Source organism: Peromyscus maniculatus, chromosome 19 (assembly GCF_049852395.1).
Source record: "Peromyscus maniculatus bairdii isolate BWxNUB_F1_BW_parent chromosome 19, HU_Pman_BW_mat_3.1, whole genome shotgun sequence".
Taxonomy (NCBI): domain Eukaryota; kingdom Metazoa; phylum Chordata; class Mammalia; order Rodentia; family Cricetidae; genus Peromyscus; species Peromyscus maniculatus.
Window position 1 is genome coordinate 44,694,642 of NC_134870.1, and position 26,064 is coordinate 44,720,705.

At 43.2% G+C, this 26,064-nt stretch overlaps 1 protein-coding gene across 3 annotated transcripts in view; it reads right to left on the reverse strand.

The window, feature by feature from the left end:
• Positions 1-26,064, reverse strand: part of Cep120 (centrosomal protein 120) — a 68,712-nt gene that overhangs the window by 26,215 nt on the left and 16,433 nt on the right. For all 3 annotated transcript variants that reach the window (XM_006987489.4, XM_042264414.2, XM_076555252.1), the window contains 12 exons: positions 23,957-24,154; positions 21,057-21,284; positions 19,944-20,160; positions 18,574-18,751; positions 15,878-16,027; positions 15,099-15,281; positions 12,035-12,131; positions 11,801-11,953; positions 10,950-11,039; positions 6,347-6,439; positions 4,632-4,793; positions 1,553-1,675 (listed from right to left, as the gene is read on the reverse strand). In XM_006987489.4, coding sequence (XP_006987551.1) covers positions 1,553-1,675; positions 4,632-4,793; positions 6,347-6,439; positions 10,950-11,039; positions 11,801-11,953; positions 12,035-12,131; positions 15,099-15,281; positions 15,878-16,027; positions 18,574-18,751; positions 19,944-20,160; positions 21,057-21,284; positions 23,957-24,154 — 1,872 coding nt within the window. The remainder of the gene's footprint in view (positions 1-1,552; positions 1,676-4,631; positions 4,794-6,346; positions 6,440-10,949; positions 11,040-11,800; positions 11,954-12,034; positions 12,132-15,098; positions 15,282-15,877; positions 16,028-18,573; positions 18,752-19,943; positions 20,161-21,056; positions 21,285-23,956; positions 24,155-26,064) is intronic.

Here is a 26,064-nt window from a genome sequence, read left to right on the forward strand (position 1 = left end):
ATTTAATGGCCCATGCATCCTGCTGCTTGCATTCCATCCTTCAAATCTGAACTTGTCAATTTTACTCATAAATATAAGATATAACATAAAAAGTAACAACAATGTTAAAAGACAGAAAATGCCCCAGGTTCTACGCTAAGCATTTTGTTCTTTTTATTAACCCTGTTTAAAAAATATGAACTAGAAGCAGCTATCTACTGTGACATAAGTGGCTGAGTCCGAATGGGAGACAGTCACGTGGTTGTGTGTCCAAGATGGTAACTGCCATTATGCACGGCTCAGAACAAACCTAACTCTCATGCCATGGCTTCAGAAGCCAGTGTTTTAAACCCACCTGGTCCACGCTCTATGCTAGGCTGGCCGGCCGTCTGTCTGAGTTCTAGCTCTCGTCTCAGGGCCTCTGAAGGAGCTCCCTGGACAACTTCTCACAGCTCTGCATTGCTGCTTCCTCCCCTTCTCAGATCTCAATGCATTTGCCCACCTTTGGATGGCTGTTAGACAGTCACACTTTTTAAAGAATATTTTATGGAGCTGGAGCGATGGCTCAGCAGTTAAGAGCACTTGTGGCTCCTCCAGAGGACCTGAGTTCAGTTCCTTGCACCTGTGACTCCAGCTCTAAGGGATCAGATGCCCTCTCTGATTTCTGTGGGTACCTGCACATCCATGGCATTCACTCATGTGTGTGTGTGTACCAGAACCCACATGTGGAAGCCAAAGGAAAGCTTGCAGTAGTCATTCCTGTCCTCCCCAGAGCTTGCACTCTGGTCATCAAGCTGGGTAACAGGCACCTTCTCCCACTGCTCATCTTGGTGTCCTGAATTCACACATTGTAATGCCTGACCACTGCACATTCTGTTCAGTGGGGGAATTCCAACATAGATGGCAGGCATGACTGCATCTGAACCACAGAAAACAAAGCAGAATGACTATTTCTCTTTCTAAGCTGAGGGCTGGGAATGGGGGTCTCTGCTCTAAGTGAGTTGCTCCTGTGCAGGACATCGAATCCAGAATGCAGAGGAACAGAACTGTCACAAATAGCACCACCACACTGAAAGTTCAGCACTAGAACCAGAGGACCTGAGGTCCCAGATATGGCAGCTGCAGGGGCACTTGAGTGAACTGGGACAGGACACTGGCTGTACATTTCTTCTAAACACACCTACTCCCATTTTAAAGCTGGCTCTTTAACCTTTTGTTTATTTGGTTTTTTTGAGAGTTTCTCTGTGTCGCTCTGGCTGTCCTGCAACTCACTCTGTAGACCAGGCTGGCCTCGAACTCAGAGAGATGACCTGTCTCTGCCTCCCAAGGGCTGGGATTAGAGGCATGCACCACCACTGCCCAGCCCTGACAGTTTTTTTAATTCCTTTATTCCTATAGTAGTCAGTTCTGTTCACAACTCCTCAACATTCTATTCGTGCAAGCAAGTCAGCTGACGTCACACACCTTGCACTCACTGACCAGTGCAGCACAGCAATGCATACACACGTATAATTAGTGACTTTTTAAGTTGGTCACGGGAGCGAGTTACACAGACAGGCGTTGACACAGGTACCTTTTCCAAGGTGAGGAGATTTATTTCCGACTGCAGCCGTATTTCTGGTTTGTTGCTTTGTTGATCCTTGAACTGGTGGAACTCTTTTTCTAAAACCTTATACTTGTTTTCAGCATCATTAAGCTGTATGTAAAGAGAAAGTATATTAGAGCTGTTCTATGTAGCTGTTTGAAAGCAATCATAAGCAAGTCTTGACACTGTACAACCTGATTAACAGTGTCATTAATATTCTAAAATATGTTACAGTAGAACATTTGGAAAACACATAAAAGGAGGAAAAAGAAAATGGTCAGTATGTAAGAATTCAACAAATTAACTAACAGAAAAGCTTTTTCTATTTTCAACTAGATAAAAAAAAAATTAAGGACCAAAGGGCTAAACATCTGAAGCAATGCAGAGACCCACGGGCTCCAGCAGAGACTCCTCATGCTGCAGGACTGGCACCTATGAACGAACACTCCCAACACTTGGTAAGCTGGGGGAGGGGGCAGGAGTGGGCAGCTTAATTAAGCACTTAACTAAGGGTGGACAGATGCTCGTTTGGCCGTGCATGGCGGCTCCGTAAGCTTTGGACACTTGTCATTTTTAGAAGCTGCTGCTCTCGACTAGTTTCCACATAATTCAGTTTTCCAAAATCAGCAGAAACCATTCTGAAGTATTTAAAACTGCTTGTGCTTTGTGTTCTGGATGTAGTGTCCATACACACATGTGTGTGGATGCAGAAGTCAACATCAGTATCTCTCACAGCCGCTCTCCACCTTAGACTCTGAAAGGAGCTCTCACAGACTGACTAGATGGCCGGGCAGCAAGCCCCAGGAAGCCTCCTGCCTCAGCCTCCGCCCAGTGCTGGGATTCTAGGCGCACACCACTATTCCCAGCTCCGACACCGGTCCAGACCCCAGCTCAGGTCCAGACATTTGCTCGGCAAGCACCTTCTCTCCAAGCCGCCCTCCTAGCCCCCACTGTCATATTTTAAGCGAGAAATACACTCATAGTATATTTGGTTCTTCACCGTTCAGGGACACTGTCATACACAGTTACTGCTGTTACACTCCAGTTGGGAAGGTCAAAGCTGTTAGGGTATGGTGGACTCTGTCCTTGGGGAGTCATCTATCGCTTTTACCTATTTGAATACAGATACTTTTGTCTTCATCAGCTCTCTTTGTGTTTAACTGTCTCTTCTACCAGTCTAATTAGAGTGGCGTATTTAATATACAAAACCATGTCAGTGTAATGGCCTCAAATTTCTCTTATGCATAAAATGTGACATGCACAGGTCAAAGACTTTGCTCCTTGAGCAAATTGGAAAATTCACCTGTCTCTCTCCTGATGAAAATTGTGCATCAAGAATAAAGATGTGCCTTGGATAATTTTTCCAAAATACCAATTCTCACCAAGGCTCTTGCTACAGAACTGTGAGTTGGGATGGTGTGGATGTGACAGGGGATGGAGGTGTGTGTTCCAAGCACTCCCCTGACTCTGTGATGCCTTTGCTCTAGATGACTAAACCTTCTTGAGCTGGAAGGAAAGCATTACTACCAGTGAACCCATGACAAATACCTACTTTTGAATTAAGTGAGACCCACAGTAACAACCAAATTCCCATTTACAACCATGTAAACAATGTGGCTGAGAGAACCCTGAGCCACTATGGAAACTATTCCTGACAGAAGGCCCCGAAGCATTCATCATACACATCTAATCTACACTGACATTTTTCAAGAAAGATAAGCTGGATTTTTAACAGCCTGATCTTTCCCTCCCTTTTCTACAAATATTTATTGAGTCCCTATCACTGCCGACACCGGGCTGGACTCCAGGACAGAGCTATAAACCAAACAGTTTTTATGGAGCAACAATCTGAAACTGATTAAATGATCATTAAATGAAAATAAAAACTGGTACACTGTAAAGAAAAAGAAAGCAATATTACAGAAGTACATTTAACATAAGCTTGCCGTGGATTTGGAAATAGCTGGGGTAAGAGACATTTTGCTGAAAGTAAAGGAAGGGCCCATGGAAAACAGAACCCTGTGAGATCTTGTGGGGGAAGCAAGCAGGGTGCCCACAGGAGACCAGTGTGGCTACAAAGTCCACAGCAGAGGTGAAGGGTCGGGGGTGACGGCAGACAGAGGGGTGGGGAGAAACTGTGCAGGCTGTGGGCTAGTGGTACTGATCACCACCCTATGAACGGTGAGGAGGCAGTGGAAGGTTCCAGAGTGCCATGCTTCCCAATGTTCAGAACCACCCAGCTGCAACATAAGCTCAGACGGCCATCATCACACACACGACACTCGAGGAGCAAGGGGAGTGTAATGGGAAGATGTTGGTTTAAATGTCTTTAAAATGTCCACGTAAGGATATCAAAGAAGCAGTCTGAAGCGGTCTAGAGTGCAGAGACAAGGTCTTGACTGTAAACGTGGAAGAGTAGAAGTAAGCCCTGAGCTTGGAAGCTTAATGGCTAGACAAGGGAAAAGAGAGGCTGCAGGCAGCACAGGAGGAGGCCAGGGTGGAGGAAGGGGTGTGTGTGTGTGTGTGTATGTGTGTGTGTGTGTGTGTGTGTGTGTGTGTGTGTGTGTGTAGGGGAGAAAAAGATATTCCAAACTAAGAACAACAGTGTTGACGTGGGTACAGTTCAGCAAATGATGTGGACATGAGGATACTTATTCCACCTAAGGGACCTGGCTGAGGGGGGGGGGGTCCAGCAATGGCCTGCAGGGATGGGCACATGGAGGGACTGTAAACTGAGGCTGCAAGAAGGTAGACACTTGTCTTCCAGAATGTAGGTTCTAGAAAGCACTGGATTATTTTAGTATACTTCTAACATTAAGGTCCTAATGAATATCTATGTTGCTAAAAAGGAGATTTACAGAAAGCTTTTACACTGTAAGTTACCTGGAATCCTCCAATTTCACACAAATGGTTCTACGAGCATGAAAATTATACTAATACAGTCCTTAGCTTTAACTTAGAAAGAAACCCCCACTTCAAGCGGAATCTCCGCAGTGAGCACAACTTGAGTCCACCCCAGCGGGTGTCACCCGTGGTGCAGCGTCTCGAGGACCAGCCAACTCAGCACCTGCTGCTGGAGCCGGTGCTTGTCCTCTTCCAGCTGCTTCAACTTCAGCCTCTCCAGCTCCACCTGGTGAATACAGTCGTCCCGGGCCCTGCGGACAGAGTCCTGAAGTTCCTGCAGGTTCCGCTCCCGTTCTGACTGCAGTTCCTTTCTCTCTCTTTGAAGCTGAAAAGAAAAGCACCATTAGGAGGCTAGCTCACCACTACCTGCATGATGCTCTTGTCTACTGGCCTTAGGTTAGTCAATGTTCAAAACACTTATAAACTAAGCTGGGGAGATGGCTCAGTCCACAAGTAGTTGCCTCATGAGCACAATGACCTGAGCATGACCCCCAGAACCCACATATGAAAGCACAGTGGTGAACACTGTGTCCCAGCTGGGGAGGAGACTGGCGGATCCTGGAGCTCTCCAGCAAGCCCAGCCTGCCTAGTGAGCTCCGGGTCTCAAATAGTCTATGGAATTCATCCCTAAGAACAACTCAAGGCTGTCTATCCTCTGGCCTCTGCCAGCATACACACACAAATGTGCATGCACACAAGAGCATGTGCATGCCAAAATGCATGCGCAGATGCATACATAACAAGAATACTAACTTCATGTCCTCTTTAGTTATAGTTATTGGACTTAAATGTTTATATATACTGATTTTCAATCGCTTAATGCTAATAATATACAAGCCACACACAACTTATATAAATGCAGTTGAAAAGGTCCTAACCACTTAAAACTCGCATTTTTATTACATAAAAATGTGACTGAGTTTCTTTCTTCAACTAGAAGTTTCTAATTTCTGCCTAACCATTTAGAAGATGAATTTAGTTAGGCCAACACACCTAAAAACACATTTAAAAACTCCAGAAATGTAAACAATAAAGTCAGAGTATTTACTGATGAAACCTTAAACATTAGTTAGAGAAGGGACATATATACAATATGGAAAAATTGTAGCTACTTATGTTTTATATGCTTATAAATTTAATATAATTTATGTGTATTACACATTTATATTTTATAGAAAAGTCCTAGGGTATAATTTAGTTAAGACCTAATGTACTGTTGACTATGTATCATGCTACAACAAATTTCCATGTGTCTTGGGATCCAATTTTTTTTTTTTTTAAACAAAGAGAGGGAGATATTTCTTTTAGATTTATTTATTTATTGTGTATACAGCATGTATGACTGCAGGCCAGAAGAGGGCACCAGATCTTGTTAGAGATGGTTGTGAGCCACCATGTGGTTGCTGGGAATTGAACTCAGGACCTCTGGAAGAGCAGTCAGTGCTCTTAACCACTGAGCCATCTCTCCAGCCCGGGATCCATTTTTTTTTTAATGTGCAGCCCAGGCTGTATTCTGCCTCTACCTCTTGAGAACATGGGATCAAACCTTTAATGAGTAAGAGGGATAGTTTTTTCTCTCTGAGACCCATTCAGACTTATACACCCCTGAGCACGCCCAACTTCTCTTCTCCAAGGAGTGAAATACTAATTCCTGCACTGAATGGGAACGTTATATTGCAGAGGTGAGCAAAAGGGAGTCAGTGACGGTGGCTCTTCTGCTGAATCCTGGCACCCTAACATGCTTTACCCAGCTCAACAGCGGTTGTCCCATTTCTGAAACACAATATCCATGCAGTGCCTGTCACATTATACAGAGAACAAGTGGGAGAAGGATATGGACTCCACAGCCCAGGAATCAAGGTCAGAGAGATGCGATACCTCCACTTCCGCACTGGCAAGCTGCTGCTCTCGGGTCTCTAGCTCAGTTAGAGCTTTCTGAAGCTTGCCTTCTAGAATACTGTATTCAGCTACCTAAAACACACACACAAAAAGAAAAATGATCTTCCTCATGTTCAAGACAACAGGTCCTTCCGGTAAAATAGTATCTGAGAATGAGAAAGAGACATATGATATGGACCAAATCAAAGCGGAAATTCTTCCATCTTCCGAAGAAGCAATCTTCTGCATGGACATCTGCACCGGGCATTCTCCTACTGAGAAGTCACCGGCGACACTAGGGTCCGAGTCCTTTAGGCCCAAGACCGGTTTGTTTATTTGTTTGTTTTGTTGAGACAGATCTCTCTGACTGTCTTGGAACTCACTATGTACACCAGGCTGGCCATAAACTCTGAGTTCCAGTCCCCCAAGTGCTGGGATTAAAGGCAAACACCACCACACCCATCCCAAGGTCTGTTTTTAAGAATGGAATTCTGTTCAGGATAAAAAGCCACCAGCTGAGCTTGCTCAGGGTGGAGGACTCACCATCCCCTCAGGTGACCCTCTGTCCCTGGGACTTCCCAAAGCTTTCGTCATCACCCAGCTTCTAGGACCCAGCCCCTACCCCAGACCTTCTCTTCCCTAAGGTAGTGAGAGCCTGCTGTGGGGTTCTAGAAGTTAGAAGGGCTCCACACTTGGACAGAGAAAAGAACACTGGGTCTCCACCTGTCTGCTGCCGAGACAGCCTTCCCATCCCTTCTAGGCTGCTCTTCTCCAAGGTCAACACACACTGCATCCACTTCACATACTGTGATTTCTTCATTCTTTGAATTTAGTGGAGACAGACATCTAGGTTCAAAACTATGATATCCAGATGCAGCCTCACTGGCCCAGACACCAATAACCGCACTGCCAAAGCCTAGGGCAGGCAAGCATCTATGATCCCCTTTGCTACTTCAAAACGCTAGTCACCACACTGGTGGCAAAAACAATTCCCACAGGTCTGTCTGTAAAGGATGGATGACTATGCCAACCATCCATGTTAATTTGGTTGCAAAATCTGACACCCCCATTTTGATTTCTCAGGCTCAGCACACCAACCAATCTCCCAACTCAACGTTTACCTTGATCTATGGTAAGCACAACTTAACCAAATCATAATGTAAAAGTACCCAAACATCTCTGTTCGCACCAGCAGCATCCCGGGATGCTTGTCCCTCTCAGGTGATAACCCCTCAAGGGAACTTAGCCTCTACCGACCCATACACCAAGGACTCCCCAACTATATCATGAGGTTAAACTTCCCTGTAGTTTCAGACAGACAGATCTACCTTAAATATATCAAACTTAAAATGTATAAAAATTTTAAATCACAATCTTTTATTTTAATGAATATTTATTATATACCTAGCATATTCTGGGCAAGTGGAACCTGTATTCCGGGGGAGACAGAAGATAATAAACCAGTGCAGCTCTAACGTCAGTCAGTGTGAGGAGACTTGGTGCCAGGGGCAGGAAGGGGCACTACTAGGGATATGGCAGTCAGAGAAGCCTCCTTGACGTGATTCTGAGCATCTTCAGGGAAAAGTGTCCCACACATCCCTAGGAAAGGGGGAGGTTCAGCACGTGTGGAGCTAAGGAAGCCAGTGTGGTGGGAACAGACAGAAAGGGCATGAGGTAGAAGAGGAAGCCAGGGCACAGATCACCTAACGCCCTCTATGTTCCGCTAAGAACTCCATTTTATCCTATGCTGAGTTTTCACCAGGGGAGAGTACTTCTGTCCTCCATTTTAAAGGTGTGGTCTTGGGTCAACAAGGATAGGACAAGGTAAAGAGGTTAGGAAGAAAAGACAGACACGAAGTAAATGGTAAACTGCAGCCGGAAGGTTGTGCTGCAAGTCTTTAATCCCAGCACTCCGGAGGCAGAGCCAGGCGGATCTCCGTCAGTTCGAGGCCAGTCTGCTCTATAGATTGAGTTTCAGGACAGCCAGGACTACACAGAGAAACCCTGTCTCAAACAAACAAACAAACAAACAAACAAACAAACAAACAAACAAACAAACACACACCAAAAAAGCTTTACCCAAGGATATAGTGATGGGTGTTGGATGTGATGCAAAGCGGTTGCTTTCTAAACATTTTCTGAATGGGAAGCCTAAGGCCGTGCTAAGGGACTAGGCTCACAAGAGCACTAAGGATGACTTGCTTGCAGTCTCAACAACTAAGGAAAAGGTAATGTCTTTACTTACATGGGAGCAAGTGGACAGCTCCACAGAGAAGGCTGATGGGACTGCGGCTTTCGGCAGGCTGGACCTGAGGTGCCCCTTAGACACTCAGCCCGCAGTGCAGCAAGGCAGCTGAGGGGCCAAGCCAGGTCCAGGGCAGGGGGCAGGGGTCAGAGGTCAGGTGGAGCTCGCACATGTGTCTATAATGTATGCATTCTGATACATCCAATGCCAAGAAAGTGGATGAGCTCACCAAACAGGTGAGGGTGGACAGAACAAAGGACACACACAAGGACAGGCCCTGAAACAAGCCAGTCAACTCAGTACTGGGACGCTGGATCTAGCAAGAAAACCAGGAACAAGACAGGAGAAGAGTAGAATGTGAGAGGCATATAGAGAAGGAGGCCGGGTGACTCCACAGAAGAGAAGGACAGACAGGCATCGTCCAGGAAGAGAAGAGCCGTGACCACAGCTATTGTGGGAGTCAGAGAGTGGGCTGAATGGAGGAGGCACTGGGCCTGGAGGGCAGCACTGAGGACCCCAGCAGCTCTTAAGAAGCCCATTCCCTCTTCCCTTCTCCATAACCCTCTTCGTTTACTGCTCTGGGGGCAGAGGACGCCCTGGGTGAACGTGTAAGGAGTGGAGGAAGCCCTGGGCTGTGTATTGTTGACATGGGCACAGCATGTCAAGGACTCCAGTGCCCCGTTTACTAATGATTGGCCAGTGTATACAGAAACTAGCAACCCCAGCCTCCTCCTGCTGGAGACGACAGCCTGAGGCTGCTCCCCTACAGAGACCCTCACCCAGACGAGCTCACCCTTCCTCCTGCCCTGCACACACAAGCACCAAGTAGCCGGTGTCCTTCATCAGAACAAGCACAGCCCACCCAATCCTAGTTTTTGATTGGACGTCTGTCTCTGCCATTTCCTCTTTCCCACGTTGTCCCAGTCAGGTTTCCAGGACCCAGCCATGTAGGATGTGGTATACCACATTCATCTTCATGTGTAAATACAGCTTTCCTGCTCTCCCTGACTTTTACATTCCTTTATTCCCTCCACTAGGCATCTATCAGGATGACTATTCCCTTAAATAAAAAATTGGATCACCTATATCCTTATACATATTAAAAAAAATTCACTTAAAGGTCTTCTAAAACCTGCTGGGTGGTAGTGGCACAGGCGCACACCTTTAATCCCAGCACTCGGGAGGCAGAGGCAGGCGGATCTCTGTGAGTTCGAGGCCAGCCTGGGCTACCAAGTGAGCTCCAGGAAAGGCGCAAAGCTACACAGAGAAACCCTATCTCAAAAAACCAAAAAAAAAAAAAAAAAAAAAAAAGATGGGTGTGTTACCGTTTGGATGTGCAGACGGAAGCTAACAGTGGCAGCTCTGGCCATGAGGATGCCACGCTCTAAGTTACACAGACAGAAGAGCACCCACTCCACTGTGACCTCCTAAATCTACCAGCTCCCTTAGGCCATCCCCATCCGCCTGTCACTTCAGTTCTCAGGTACCTTCCCTTTCATCCCAAGGACATTTGTTAACTAAGTATTTTGTCTTCAAGTGCCCGTATCTTATTGTGGAGCCTTTCGAGGGTCTCCAAGCTTTCTTTGTTTGGAATGCCTTCGAGACACACCAGACAGTGTCTACTAAATTCCAAAAATGCAGACATGACCTGACCTGTGAAGAACTTCCTCAAACTCCCTGTGTGTGGCTGATGCAGCCTGCTTTGGGAAGACAAGATGGCTACATGATGGACAATCATGTGTAAGGCAGATTTAAATTTTATCAGCTGTTCTGGAATGCAGAACAACAACTATGTGTACATCATTCATTCAGGTAAACTATAAAAGTATTAAAGAAGTTATATATTGTTAAAAAAAGTTTCACATAAAAAACAACAACAAATGGACAGAAAGGGCTTAGACATTCTGTACACAAAAGTACTATAGTATTAATTAACCTCTCAAATTAGTTCATCTTTTGAATTCTAAAACTTTAATATTTAAAAATTCATTAGCATAAAAGGAAATGGTCCAAGGAGTAACTTAGCTTGTCTTAAAACTTCAAAACATTAATCTACCGTCCAGCTCTCTTGAATTCAAGAATATGTAATATATGAGCCCTATCCACCATTCTTGTTATATAAAGCTCAAAAGTAAACAAGGACAATATTTAAGACATGAGCAGGCCCAGTTAAAGAGCATTTCTTAGGAATGGAGACTTTAAAGTATCCTTTGGCTTTGCTCAGGGCTCGTTAGTTACAGTTTGTCTGTCTCGTGCTGGGAATTAATGTTTATTCCATTCCAAAGACTGCGAAGCAGCTAAAGCGACTATCACACACGCTCTCCCTTTCCTCTCTGTTTTCGCCCACGCTTTCTTTACCTTTTTCTTCACTAGTGACTCTCTTTCCCGGTCCCTCTTTTTCCACTCTTCTGCAAGAGCTTGCATGTGAGCCAATTCTTTCTGCTTCAGCTGTAAAAGGAAGACAACAGTCACTTGAAAATGACAAATATTCAAATAAGCAAAAGAAGTTTTCAGTTTCAGAACTAACACTGATCACCAATGCCACTTAAACCTGCTGTTTTATTATTTTATGTGTTTGCATGTCTGCCTGCGCACCACATGCACATCTGGTGCCCAACGAGGCCAGAAGAGGGCACCAGGGCCTCTGGGCTGGATAGTGTGATGTCAGCTTGACATAAGCTGAAGTCATCTGAGGGGAGGGAACCTCAATTAAGAAAATGCCTCCAGAAGACTGGGCTGTACACAAACCTGTAGAACATTTTCTTAATTAGTGAATGATGTGGAAGATGTCATCCCTGGGCTGGTGGTCTCGGGTTCTATAAAAAAAAGCTGAGCAAGCCATGTGGAGCAAGCCAGTAAGCAGCATCTCTCTGTAGGGCTGGAGGGGCCTGCCATGAAGAGCTCAGACTGCTCTTACAATGGACCCAGCTTTGGTTCTGAGCAGCCACACCAGGCAGCTCACAATCGCCCACAACTGCAGCTCCAGGGACTCCAATGCCCTCTTCTCATCTGTCAGCAACTGTACTTGTGTGCACATACTCACACCAACACACATGCATACATGTGGCTAAAAAACAAAAATAAATCTTAAAGAGATTTTGTTGATAATCAAAGAAAGCTAGACAAGAACATGGAGAGAAAACCCAGTTGTAGAGAAGGAAAAAGTAAGAAGGTAGATGAAATAGAGATTCTATATGATTTCAATCCACCTGACTTTCAAATATGTCTTCCTGCATCTCTTTCCACATCTCCAGCTCAAGCGCAGCCTTGTACTCCAAGGTCTCACGAGGCTCCATCTGGACCTCAGAAGGACAAGGAGCCGGAGGAGGAGAAGATGGTTTCTGCTGCACAGCAGACAGACCCTACAATGGGAAAGAGAAGCACAGTGACATGTCCATCTACACCTCAGATCCTGGTGAGGGAAGCTGAAGCACTGTGTTTACCTGAGATGAGTCAGACACGAAGATCTCACGCATTTTCACTAGTCCATAGTCTTCCAGAGTCATCGTGTAAGAAAGATCTACTATCCGGTTACTCGACCTACAATGTAACAGAATTAAATGCAAGTTCACAGAAACATTTTTCTTTCCACTCCCCTAGTCTGCACTACACAGGAGTAACATTTCCTGCACCCACTCTTGCTGCTCAAACTGGGCAGCCTCCATGGCCTTTGACCTCCCAAGTGTGCACTTTTACTTGACCAACAGGACATCTTAATACCTGCATTTACTAAAATCTACCTAACAGCTGTGTACTTGTTCTGAAACATGAAAAGGCTCAGCAACAAGTGGAACAGCCCACACATAGTTAATTACTGGATATTTACTAGCCCAGGCTGGCCTCGAACTCCCAGAGATCTGCCTGACTCTGCCTGCTGAGTCCCGGGATTAAAGGAGTGAGCAGCCATGAGGCACTCTTTCCTATTCTGTCCCTCTGCAGATGTACAAGGATGCACAGTGACGGTTCCACCTCTTCTTGTTTGAATTAGGATTGGAGTTCTCATGTCCCACATTAATTTAAATGTTTTTCTTTTGTTTTGTTGGGGGAGCTAGGACCTTATGCATGCTAAACAACACTTCTTCCACTGAACTACACCCAACACAATAATGTGCTTTTTACTGCCTCTAAAACACACTTAATGAATTTACACAGTGAAATACACTCAGCAGCCCCCCTACTCTTGGTTATGGAAGTTATTCAAAATTTGCCTCCTTTCTGGAATGAATACACACACGTTACTCTTTTCCTGAATATAAGCAGTGCTTTGAGATAATCCATGAAAGTAAGACAATTATATACTATTTTAGTCATAATTAGCATCTTCTGTATCACAGAACTGTATTACTTATTAAATAACAACAACAAAAAAAATATTCAAGGAAAGGAAGATTTAAGCAACTAAAAAATATAATATTGTCTAAAATCAAAACTTTAATAAACAGATCTCATATAATGAATGGCTCTTTAGTTAACCAAATCCACATTTTTTTTTCCAGTTTCACAATTTTTTTTTAAATGAATGAAGTACTTGGGCCAGCAAGATGGCCCAGCAGGTACAGGCACTTGCTACCCAGCCTGATGACCTGACCTGAATCCCTGGAATCCAGAAGAAAACCAACTCCACAAAGTGGTCTTCTGACTTCCACGTGTATGCCACAGCATACACAAAGTAAAAGAAAAATGTTCAAGTGAAGCCCTACTATGTTGGAGAAAAAAGCCTGAAAACCTGAAGTTCTCAGGTGAATCTAAAACACTCTGTGTCCAAGGCAGAGCAATAAAAAATAGCTACAAAAGCATTAAAACAGCTCCAACTACTAATGACTTGCTAACATTCTTCTTGTGACAACAGAGGAGAATGCTGAGCTTTGAGAGGAGTTTTTCTGTAACAAGAACGAAAGTAAAATGAACTCTGTTAACCAGATAACTGATTCTCCAGGCACTGGTCCATACCCACAGAGGGAGAAGGCATCTCACAAACCTTCCAGGCTCTGGATGTGACTCCGGGAGAGTAAAGAGTAAAGGGGAAATTCTTAGTGTTACTTTTAGATTTCAAATTTTTGCTGAATCTTACTTTTTCTCTCTACATTCTCACTAGGTTTTTTACTTAAAGGAAATATGGTAGATAATATTAATTTGAACCTCAATTTTTATTGTTAATTCAAAAAAGGTAATTTGACAAATTCCAATTATGAAAATATGAAAACATGTTTTCACTGCAGCAATAAAGTTCAAGTAAAAGAAACATTATTCTCGTTTACTTTCTGCTTCTATGATAAAACAATAACCCGGAGATACTTGAGGAGAGAAAGGTTTACTGGCTGACAGATCACAGTCCATCATGGAAGTCAGGGCAGGAACTAAAGAAAATACCATGGTGGAATACTGCTTCCTGGACCTTTCTGTCTCATGCTCAGCTAGCTTTCTTACACATTCTAGGCCCATCATCTTAGAGATGGTACCACCCACAGTGGGCTGGGCTCTCATATTAGCAATTATGACAACGCCACACAGATATGCCCCCAGACCTATCTGGTCAAGATAATTCTTCATTTCAGAGTCCTTCTTCCAAGATGACTCTCGTTATGTTGACAAAAACTAACCAGAGTATTATTGTTACTCTTTTGTAGGTGCTGGTGACTGAACCCAGGGATTTGCACATGCCAGACAAGTGTTTTATCACTGCTATATCCCAAGCCCTTGGTGATAATATAATTTAAAAACCGTCACTGAACGCTAGCATTTATATCATTCTCAGTCTTTAAATTTCAGGCAAATTTCAAAATATTTTCAAGTGGAAAAAAATCACAGCTGAGGAGGAGACTTGCTGCATTGTTTTTATCTAGAGGATATTAAAAAACTTGGGTGAATTTGGACCGTTTTTTTGTCGTTGTTTTACAGTTAATTTCCTCAAAGTGCAACAAACCTGGTTACATAACAACAATAACAAAAAGATGACAGCATTCCTAATGAAAAGAACACAAAATATAAACTTCAGATAATGAGATCAAACAGCAGAGCTTCCTAACTGAGACCAGCAGACAGACAGCACCTGCTCAGTGTGCACAAAGTCCTGGACAAGACCTCAGCATCACAAATACAAGGAAACCAATAGCAAAGAACAGCTCCTTTGAAATTATCAAATTAAGGGGCTGGAGAGACGGCCCAAGCCCAGGAGAACTTGCTACTCTTGCAAGACCCAAGTTTGGTTCCCAGCACCCAGATCAGGTAGCCCACAAGGGCCTGTAACTCCAGAGCCAAGGAATCTGATGCCCTCTTCTGGTCTCTACATGTGGTACACATAATACGAATCATGGTATCATAGCCACAAAAACTCTTATACTCTTCTAAGTAAATGGGCATCAAAAGCTAACACACAAACCACAATAAGGTCACCCGCAGGTCAAAGAAGAACAGCCAGCAAGAGGACACGAGGGCCTGAGGGTGTGGTTCTCAGCAGACTCCTCACAGGAAGGAGGGATATGAGAAGCACTGCTGTGGGAGACTCACCCCTGTGCTGCCATGACGGGCACGCTCTCACTGTAAGTCTGCCGCCAACACTGTTCACCACTAGCGCCCAGAAAACGGGTCTTTTCTGCAGACAAGATGTTAGAAAGCTGGATTCTTGCAATCCCAAGGAGTAAGTCTTTACTCATTTTATCCTTGTGCCATAATTCAACCAGCAGTGGGATCCTAAGGAGAGAAACCGCGTCCACAATTATCACTCTGAAGCACTGCTTTCCAAATGACAGTCTTTGAATGCCTTCATACAGTTAGATGTTTGCTACCTGGGAAGTTATGTAACACAATGGTTAAAAGCTCAGCTCCCCAGAAAACAAATATTTGTCTTTGTACCTCTAAAGAAAACTCTTCGAACACTGTTAAAGTCTCATAAGTCATTATAGAATCTGGAGGGAACCTTCATTCTATAGGAACATGTAAATCTGGGCTATGATACTCTGAGGAAAACAGACTTCATAGGCCTAATTTTCCTATGAAATTTCATAGGAAATTTGATGAAAATCCAGAAAATGTACTATGTTTGGTGGCTCATGAGCAAACCTAAATATTCTTACCCCTTCGAGGCGCTCTCGTTCCTCAATTACCTTACCACTTCCAACACCTAGGCTGGAACTTACAATAACCCAGGTTAAGCCTTGCCACAGGACAGATGTTGCAGACATCAGAAAACTAATTCCGTGATTCTCAAGTGCAGGCACAACTGTAGGTTTCGGTCTGTATAAATTCAGGCCCTGAAGGCATCTCATTTGCAAGGGTCTGTACGTTACCTTAGGAAGGTGTCTTGCAGCTGGTGAGGCATGGTTGCAAAGTCAAATGCACAGTAAGACTGGGGGAGAAAAACTTCCATGTTTTTCCGAACTTCTACAGGAGGGTTAGTCATAATAGGAGCCGCACTGCCAAAGAATGGGTAGGAGTACCTAAAACGGAGGGAACACAGGTCTTACGGTACAGGCTACAGATGACACAGAAGGCCAGGTGTTCTTAAAAGTCCTCATTATGAGCAAATACAAGGTTTAAAATAAAATAGGAATACTGGACTGTGACTTGTTTCAAGCATATCCTTTTTATCTTGGCATTCACAGGAACAAGCAAGTCCTGCCATACAGTAGGCACCCAAGAAATGCCTGATATATTGAATTACAGGCCTACTTTCCTTTATATAATAATGTCCTGTTATTTATGGGCTAAAAAGCCCTTAGGCCATTGGTTCTCAACCTTCCTAATGATGTGACCCTTTTAATATAGTTCGTCATGTTGTGGTGACCCCTCAACCATAAAATTATTTCCATTGTACTTCATAACTGTAATTTCGCCACTGTTATGAACTGTAATGCAAATATATGATATGCAGGAGATCTGATATGCGACTCTCATGAAAGGGGCCTTCAACCCACAGCGGGATTGTGACCCACAGGTTGAAAACTGCTGCCCTTAGGCAATGCCAAAAAGACACATTCATAGTACTCTGTCTTTGAACAGAGAATCAAGACAAGAGATCTAATCTACAATGTAGACACCAATTGAATAAAACACACAATTTCTTCTTTTCATCATAGAAACCTCATGAGATTAAATATAAGAAGCCCAACTGCTTCAGAACTGACTCTGAACTCAAACACAAATTTACAGTTATCAGCCGGGCGGCGGTGGTGCGCGCTTTTAATCCCAGCACGCAGGAGGCCAGCCTGGTCTACAGAGTGAGATCCAGGACAGGCACCAAAACTACACAGAGAAACCCTGTCTTGAAACTCCCCCTCCAAAAAAATTTACAGATATTGTAATGTTTGCTTAAATTTCATCCTGTTATTCTTTATTTCATCTTGTTATTCATATATGAAATTATAATCAAATTTAAACTCAACTAGTAAAAACTGCTTTTCCTACAAAAGCCATATCCTATATTATCACCCCAATCCTATATAATTACTGATCCACTGAAGCAAATTATCTCAAAGTTCATGGCCTATGATTTCAACTCTTACCATCCCACTACAGTATTTAGCAATTACAAGAAAAATATCCAAACAGACCTGCAGGTTCCACTTATTTTCAAATGTGAGCCTTACCTCACAAATTACACAGCTGCATATGTGGAGCATAATGATATAAACTTGTCAAACTGAACAAGTTAAATGGTTACAACTCTAAAAAGTGCTTTCAATGAATCAACCACCAATCTAGCACCGGTAACTCCATGTCGAGTACCATATAGGTCATGACCAAGTGTTTCCTGTTTAAAATATTATTTCTCTCTTACTTTGCCAAATGAATTACTATTCTCCTTCATGTATTGGCTCATTTCTAAATCTGTCATCCTTCTAAATTGATTAATTTCTGTTATGTACCGTAATACCAGATACATCATGGATATAATGTGGGCAGTTAACCATTAAACAAATGGTCCTGATAGCAAAATGCAAAACAGAAAAATTACTATTAGTGCTTTCTAAATGGGACTGTTTAAGGCTCCCTCTCACAGCATCTAACCTGAGGCTGTACCTATCTCCACACTCCTGGCCAGCACCTTCTCTGGGTGTACTAAGGTATACTCTGCTGCAGCAGCAAAGATCCTAAGGCAGCAAAGGGGATAAAAAGACAAAAAACAAACAGTAAAGAAAACCTGCAAGTAGTGTTTCTATTTCTCAAACAGAGGAAACAAACCCTTTGAGAAAAGCTGCATTCGTGAGACAACCTTTTGCCAGGCTTCTGTGTCTCAACAGGTGGATCTTAGTAATAATCCCAAGCATTCTGTCTGTCAACTGTAGAACTGAGCAGAGGTGGGAAGACTTTCATTCAATGAGCTCATGACCATACCCTGTCCTAGGTCTGCTTCTATGCATCATTCATACCCAAGGATGGGAGATGCAGAAATAATTCTGAAGAGTCAAATGAAAACTCACACTCAAGTAGAACTTATTTCTGCAGCTGCACTCAGGTACGCCTCCTGTATGCATTTAACCCCATCACAGTCTGCAATGTCTACAAACACGCAGCCTTAAAACAGACTGTTGTATGAAGCCATTGAACTGATTATACGCAGTCATTCTTTCCACTGAATGGGGCACATTTCATTTCAAGTTCATTAAGTATGGCTTTTATACTCACAGCTGTAAGATGTAGGTGTTAGAATACAGCATCCGTTGTAATACAGTCTTACAAAAAATCAGATACAAAACCATGATTTTGACCTGTCGTGCCTCTCTTTCCAGAAAACAAGCAACCAAAATTACATCTTAAATGGCAGCATCAATAAATGATTATAAATGCCTATAACTATTACACCAGAATAGGTAAGCCTGTTACTCCCTCAATCCCAGAGCCACTCTGGTTCAAATCTAGTCATTAGGATACTTTACTGCCTTTTAGGCCAATGGTTTCACAACAGCTACATTTTCTTTGGTAACATTTCTTAGCACCACCCCACAGACAAAAGGCATTTTCCCAGAACAAAATCAAACCACACCTCAATATGCAATTGACTGGAAAACTAATTTCCAAGCCATGGATGCTTCTTAAGTCTATTGAAAAGCAAAAGTGATGTGATGTTGCTGGAACAGCGATCTTCTGTCCTGAGGTCACCACTTCTGACGCATTGGAGGGGGCCACTGGCTGGGCCAGTGAAGCAGGGATGGAACTAATACCTAAAGTAAACATTGAAAAAAGTTAAAGCTGTCATCTTACATACCTTCAATCAAGAGGTTGACAGGTCTGCTTAGTGAACATATGAAATGAGTCTATCATGAGCATTTTAAAAAGTGGTTTGTTCTGCATGCCTAATTCCTATTCTAGAACTACATGACAAATTTGGTGAGGCAGGGTGGGACACTCCTGGAATTCCAGCCTTAAGGGCTGAGGCAGGAGGATCACAAGTTTCTGGTTCACTTGGGCTACACAGTGGGAGCAAAGTTACTCTCAGCACACTGCAAAACCTCAAAACCAACAGACCTGAGGCAACAATGTCTGACCAAAACCTGTCAGGCAGTGACTCGATTCTAAGAGGTACCCATGCACGGATGACCACTTGAAGAGCTAGACTTAAGATTACTGTCGATATAATTTAACACTTTTTATAAACTAATTGGATATTTGCATATATAAAATAGGTCAACAGAAGTTACATCTTAGACAGACAAGAGGTATGTAGGCCAATCCTATTGTGGACCAGAGATGCTTAATGAGTGACCAGGTCATGCACTCACTCAGTGACGGAGGTGAACTTGCTCTGCAGCCCTACGTACACCACTGGAAACAGCTGTAGAGCCTCAGCAGTGGACGGCGCATCTTTGCGATGGGGCTGGAGAGACAGCTCAGAGATCAAGAGCACATAGTGCTTTTGCAGATCACAGTTCGATTCCCAGTACCCACTGACAAGCGCCTGTAACTCTTGGAGGATGTGATACCTCTGACCTCTATGGGCACCTGCACTCACGTACAGACACATACACAAAACAACTACACATAATTAGAAATAAAATAAATCTAAACAAAGAAAACTAGATACATTCTCAAACTCTTACTAGAAAATCTACTATAAGAAGCCATTAATGGCTCTATTCGCTAAAATTTCAGTATAAAAAGTCTGTTTGAAAGATATATATTCTTTCATTTCTTTTGAACAGACTATTAACAATATAAAAGTAGAGATTTAGCAAACCCTTATTTAAAAGTTTACTAGGCTGAAGTGACATTAAATTGGAAATTTTATAACCCCACACATTTTTGACTCTTAAATAAAGTTCTGCAGTTTTCATCAAGCTGTCCCTGAATGTCCTCAGATGTCTATGGAATCACTGCATCCCAACAGCATCAGTATGTGTGAACAGAGCATCTCACCCTTCACATTTTGTTTTGGGTCCTTGTCGTACTGCAGACTCTCCACTTCACTTTCTGTTGCATCATCTTTGGTTGGAGGTGTCTGGTTTTGAGGTTGGACAGGGGACACACTTGGTGACTTTGCTCCAGTGAGTGTCTTCTCCTTTATGGGGGTTAAAACTCTCTTCTTTGAATGCTCAGGCTCATGTCCATTCTGGGTCTTTAATTCAATTAAAGACTAAAAACAATTTTTAAAAATAAAGTGTAATTTGCAAAATACTTTCCTTCACAATTAAGCAAAAAAAAACTTGGCGTTGCTTTTTAGCAAGTACATGCTTCCTTTCCCAGTCTGGACATTCCTAGTCTATTTTTCTTCATAATTTGCAAATTTCCTTAAAGCATCTAGGACCAGAAAAAGGAAGATGAACAGGAAGGAAACATAATATCCAGAGCTGAGTACCAAAATGCATCCTAATGGCTAAGAAGGGTTACTTGAGAAAAGAGGCCTGCCACGTGACCCTGAGGACGGTTATTCCCACCAAGACAGTGCAATGGTAGAAACCCAGACACGGGGTGTGACGTCTTCCACTCCTTTGTCCCTTCCCCCTCTGCCCTTCTCTCTACAGGTGCACACTTTTTAAACTCGCATTTCAGTTTTCTTAGCTTTAGTTTGTAACCTACATATCAATTATCTGAAAGAACAAGACAGTTAAGCTGTGTGTACAGACAGACACAGTAAAGTGCATTTGGGTAAATTAAAAAAAGAAAGGAAGGAAGGAATGGCCAAGGAGAGAACAGAACTAATGCATCAAGGGTCGTGCTTTAGCGGGGGCTGTGTCCAGCGAAAAGCACGACTGCAGACTCCAACCCACACCTCCTCCCTCACCGCTGCCTGTGGCACAGTAGACAGCTACAAGCTGGGAACAGGAAGACATGGTTTCCACTACAGAAGGCCAAGGCCCTAGGTACAGTCACTAACTGAAAAGTTTATTCAGAAATAAGGTACGTAAAATGCAGGGCCCCAGTGAGGAAGAGTAAAATATATGTATGCCAAGGAATTCTACCAAGGTTCAACTTCTGTAACCCTGAGTGACATTGGGGAAAATGATAACTGAACGCAGAGTCACCACCTGCCTGGGAATCGATGCCTTCTCTCTGCAGAGCCACAGACACTCCCACGGTGGGGGCCAGCTCCAGGGGGACAGGGGCCAGCTTCTGCTTGGCTCGGTTGGGAGGGTCAAGGGTGAAAGCACCCTCGACTGTGACCGGATGCTGGTTAATTTCTGTACTGCCCTTCTTCAGCAATCCATTTAAAGGGATTTCTGTGCTGCCAAGCGACTGGTCTCCACAGCAGAGATGGATCTAATGTGAAGGAAAAATCAAAACAGGGCTTTACATCCCCCTCTCCCCTGAATACCACCATCAACTTGAAAACAGGCCACAGAACGCAAGGACGAAGTGGGCTAACTCACTGACCTTCACCAGATGCCTTCTCAAGTGACTGTTAATACCAGGTACTGGTGACTCAGTCACTCAGGAGCCTTCTCACTTCTTCAGTCACCAAGGAACACTTAGATGTCATCAGCCATGTTCACGCTCATTAGTGAGCTCTGCCTACTCCAATTTTACCATATACTTTGAATATACAAATTATCTAATAAGTCAGTATAAATTTAATAGGAATCAAATACCTCAAGCATTTTCTTCCATCATCACCTTAATTAAGCAGAGTTCTTAAAAAAGTGTCAGTGGTTCAACAAGTTTGGGCATTTTAAAACCACAAATAAATTTTGTATTATTTACTCAAACATATTGAGTGTTCCTTTTTCTTTTCATCTTGCTTTCGCATTTGTTTATAAAACAGAATGTTAAACAGTAAAAGGTGACAGAAAACGACTGGGACAGAAGGCTACGTTAGCCAACGACAACCACGAGAGTCTGACATCCCCACCCCTTACAGACACCACACCCACACCTGTAACTATTGTTTCCTTTACGATGTTCAAGCCTTGGAGACTGCACACTGGAGAACAATCGCTACCTTATTTTCCTTCTGTATTAATAGTGACAGAATGAAGAGACGTAGGATAACTCTTTGAGACAGTATCTCACTATACATACAAAGCTGGCCTTGAACTATATATGATCCTCTTGCTTCCGGCTCTTGAGTGCTGGTACTACAGATGTACGCAACCAGAACTGGCCTATAGCTCAGGCTTAATGTTAGTGAGCGTAACTTCTTTTGTGAAACTTTTTTCTAGTTTTTATTGTGTGTGTGTGTGCGTGCGTGCACAAGGGGGTAGAAGCACACCTTTGTGTGGGTACACAGTGCAACAGCCAGAGGAGAGCACCAAGTATGCACCTTCATCACTTCCCACATTCTTTTGAAACAAGGTCTCTCCTTGAACCTGGAGCTCATGTTTTTGGTGAGGCTAGCAGCCAGCAGGCTCTGGCGATCATCCCGTCTCCACCCCCAAGGTGCAAGATTACAGGGTGTGAAACCACTAACCGAGTATTATATGGGAGCTGAGACCCAAATGTGGGTCCTCATGGTTGTGTGACAAAGCAAATGCTTCTCACCACAAGCCACGTCTCCAGCCCCAGGCTAGCGTCTTCAGAAGACTAGAAATAAAGCCACTACTGATCTATTATGGAGCCTTAATGTTGCTGAGTGAAGTAATTTTTTTTTTTAAAGATTTATTTATTTATTATGTATACAGTATTCTGCCTGCACATGTCCCTGCAGGCCAGAAGAGGGCACCAGATCTCATTACAGATGGCTGTGAGCCACCATGTGGTTGCTGGGAATTGAACTCAGGACCTCTGGAAGAGCAGTCAGTGCTCTTAACCTCTGAGCCATCTCTCCAGCCCCCAAGTGAAGTAATTTTTAAACTTTTATTTATTGTGTGTGTGTCCGCACACACATGTGCAATACACATGTGGGACTGAGTGTTGCAGTCAGAGGGCAGTTCTGTGGATCACTTCTCTCCTTCTACCTTTATGTAGGTTCTGGAGATTTAAGTGGCTGCCAGGCTTTAGAGGCGATGCCTTTCCCACCGAACAATCTCACCAGCTCTTATGTACAACGTGTTTCAGGCTAGAATAAAATATTCACTTTTAAATTTAATTTTATATTCTAAATTATGGATATATGAATGTGTCTGCGTGTGGGTATGCACACATGTGAGCCCAGCGTGTAGAAGAAGACATGGGATCTCCTGGAGTTGGAGTTAGCTGTGAGCCGCCTGACAAGGACTAGAGAACTCTAGTCCTTGGTGAGGGCAGTCTACTCTTAACCACTGAGCTATGTCTCTGGCTCCCAAAGTATCTCCCTAACTTTAATGTGCATTAGAAGCTGGTAAGTCAATAATACTCTTGGTAAGAATATGATTCAGAATAAAACTGAAAGTGCTTTTTCTCAAACTTTAATATTTGATAGTCTCTAGTTTTCTAAAATCTTGGGTTCAGCAGAACCATCTTTAAGGGTTATTTAATGCCTCTTCTCATGAGCCACCCAAAATGCAGTCTAACAACTGAGATTGCTTTATGAATGCTATCTAACTATCATGTCTCATTACCCTACTTACCTGTAAGATCATAAAATATAGCAGAGTGACTTCTACTGGTCTCAAGATCTGTATTTAAACAGTATCCAACTGAAATGTATTTACAAAAAATACTTGTGGGCAGGTTTTATAAAATCTAAATTCTGCCACCAAGAATCAATCCGTGTACTGGCAGCTACTACCTGTACTGGTAATACAACACCCTGCCTGCAGACAGGGGCTCGACTAGCTTTAAGGACTACCTCTTACTATGTAACGCCAATAACCCATCTATCTCTTTTCTTAGTAACTGGGTGGTAATGTGTTATCTCCAAAAATTCTGAAGCAACTGTGATTCCAATGACTTCACGACTTAAATACCTAAAAAAATTAAAAAGGCAAGACCATCTCTAGTACTGAAACACAGTACAGGTTTCAGCTAAGCTCAACTTTATGTCTCCAGCAGAGAACAATTTGCTAGGTACTTACCTGCAGTTTAGAATGGAAAGCCAGGTACACACGCAGAACCTCCACACTGCTCCGTATGCGAACAGATGCTCTCTCGGGCTCAAAGTTTGGGTTGATCAAATCATTGAAAGGCTCATTTGTAACATCATTTCCCAGTAGAGAATAGTAAAAGAAAAACTCGGGCTGCCTTTCTGGAAGCTTCATGGTACAGGGAATTAACTAAACATGTAAGGAAAAAAAGAATATTAGAATCTAAGGCACTCCACATGTGTCGGTTGCAAGCTAAAATCTCCTAGAACATTCATTACTTTCAAGTCTTAAAATTAACCATACAGACTTTTTTTTTTTTGTTTTTCGAGACAAGGTTTCTCTGTGTTGCTTTGTGCCTTTCCTGGAACTTGCTCTGTAGACCAGGATGGCCTCGAACTCACAGAGATCCACCTGCCTCTGCCTCCCAAGTGCTGGGATTAAAGGCATGCGCCACCACTGCCTGGCCCCACACAGGATTTTTAAATCTCTGCCAAGTTACCTTTTTTCCTTCTTTCTATCTGGTTAGCGGTTTCTTTTAGTGGTGCTGCTAGGAGCCAAACTGAAAGTCTTACAGATGCTAGGCAAACGCTTTACAGTTGAGCTACACCCCCAGGTTTGGTACTTTGTGAGATACGGTCTCATTATGTAGTGCTGATCTGAAACTCACAATCCTCCTGCCTTAGCTTCCTCAGTGGTGGGATTTAAGCATGTCCATACAGCTTACTTCTCTACTTGCTCCCAAATAACTAATTTTCTTAATTTTAAAATGATTTCTTTATTTTCACTTTTTGTGAGTGTTTCACCTGCATGTATGTAAAGGCACCATTTGTAGTCCGTGCCCAGGGAGGCAATGGATTCCCTGGACTGGAATTATGGGCTGTTGTGAGCCTCCTCAACAACTGACTCACTTCTCCAGCCCCTAAGATTTTGGGAGGATGGGCAGGCAGAGTCTCACTATGCAGTACTGGCTGGTCTGAAACTTGCTATGTAGACCAGGCTGGCCTTAAACTCTAGAGATGTACCTGGCCCTGTCTCCCTAATGTTAGGATTAAAGACATGTGCCACCATACCCAGTTACCTAACTTGATTAAATTTTTAAAATGCACAAAGAAGTTGTGATGCAAGCCTGTAATTCCCGTCCTTAGGTGGTGAAGGCAGGAGGATCGAGAGTTCAAGGACATGCTCAACTGTACACTGAGTTTGAGGCCATTCTGGGCTACGAGGGACACTAAATAATTGATGAACTAATTTAACAAAAGAAAAGTCCAAAGAGACCCAAGACTTTGTTGTTTGGGGGCTCTTACTTCATTCAACATGAATGCGTGAAAGTTCTTTTTGGAAGGAACCAAGTATTTTAAATTAAGCTTCTCTTATATACTTTTTATCTGATCCTTATTCTACCAAAAGGCTCCACTTTATAAATGAGAAAATGTTAAAAGTCTTAATCCAAGCTACTTAATAGGTTAGCATCTTAGTTCATACCTTTTATCTAAAAACAAAACAAGCTAACAAACAAAAACCAGCTTTAAGACCACAGCATTAGTGGCTAAATAATATACTAGAAATGTCACTTCTCAGCTGCTAGCTTTGTGAGAACCTATGCCTAAAAGATGGTATTTTTGTTTATAAGTGAAAACATCATCCTTTTTGTGTTTTATTTTAGTTTTCTGAATCAAGGTTGAAGGGATCAGTATCAGCTCTGGACATTCAAAACCAAGTTCTCAGCACAAAGGAGATTTATTTGCCCCAGAGAGTCAAAGGGCAGGGAATAAGAGACAAAGACAGGAGATAGAGGATGAGGGAGAAGGGGAAGGGGACAAGGGAGGGGGCAGGGGTATTTGTCCCAGAGGGATGGACAAGGGGCTGCCTCTGCATAGAGAGGAGACAGACATAGCACAGGGCAAATGGCGGTTTATAAAAGTAAAGGGGGAAACCCTGTGTGAGGATGAGGTGTTTAATTTTAACTGGGCATGTTAATTAGGTGAGCTGAGGGGACTTTTGATTGCTGGACTTCAATACTTTGATAGCTGGACCTTGGTTATCAGCCTCAGGAGGAGGAAGCGGCCAAATAAGGAAACGGACCTTGGAGACTAGCTTCA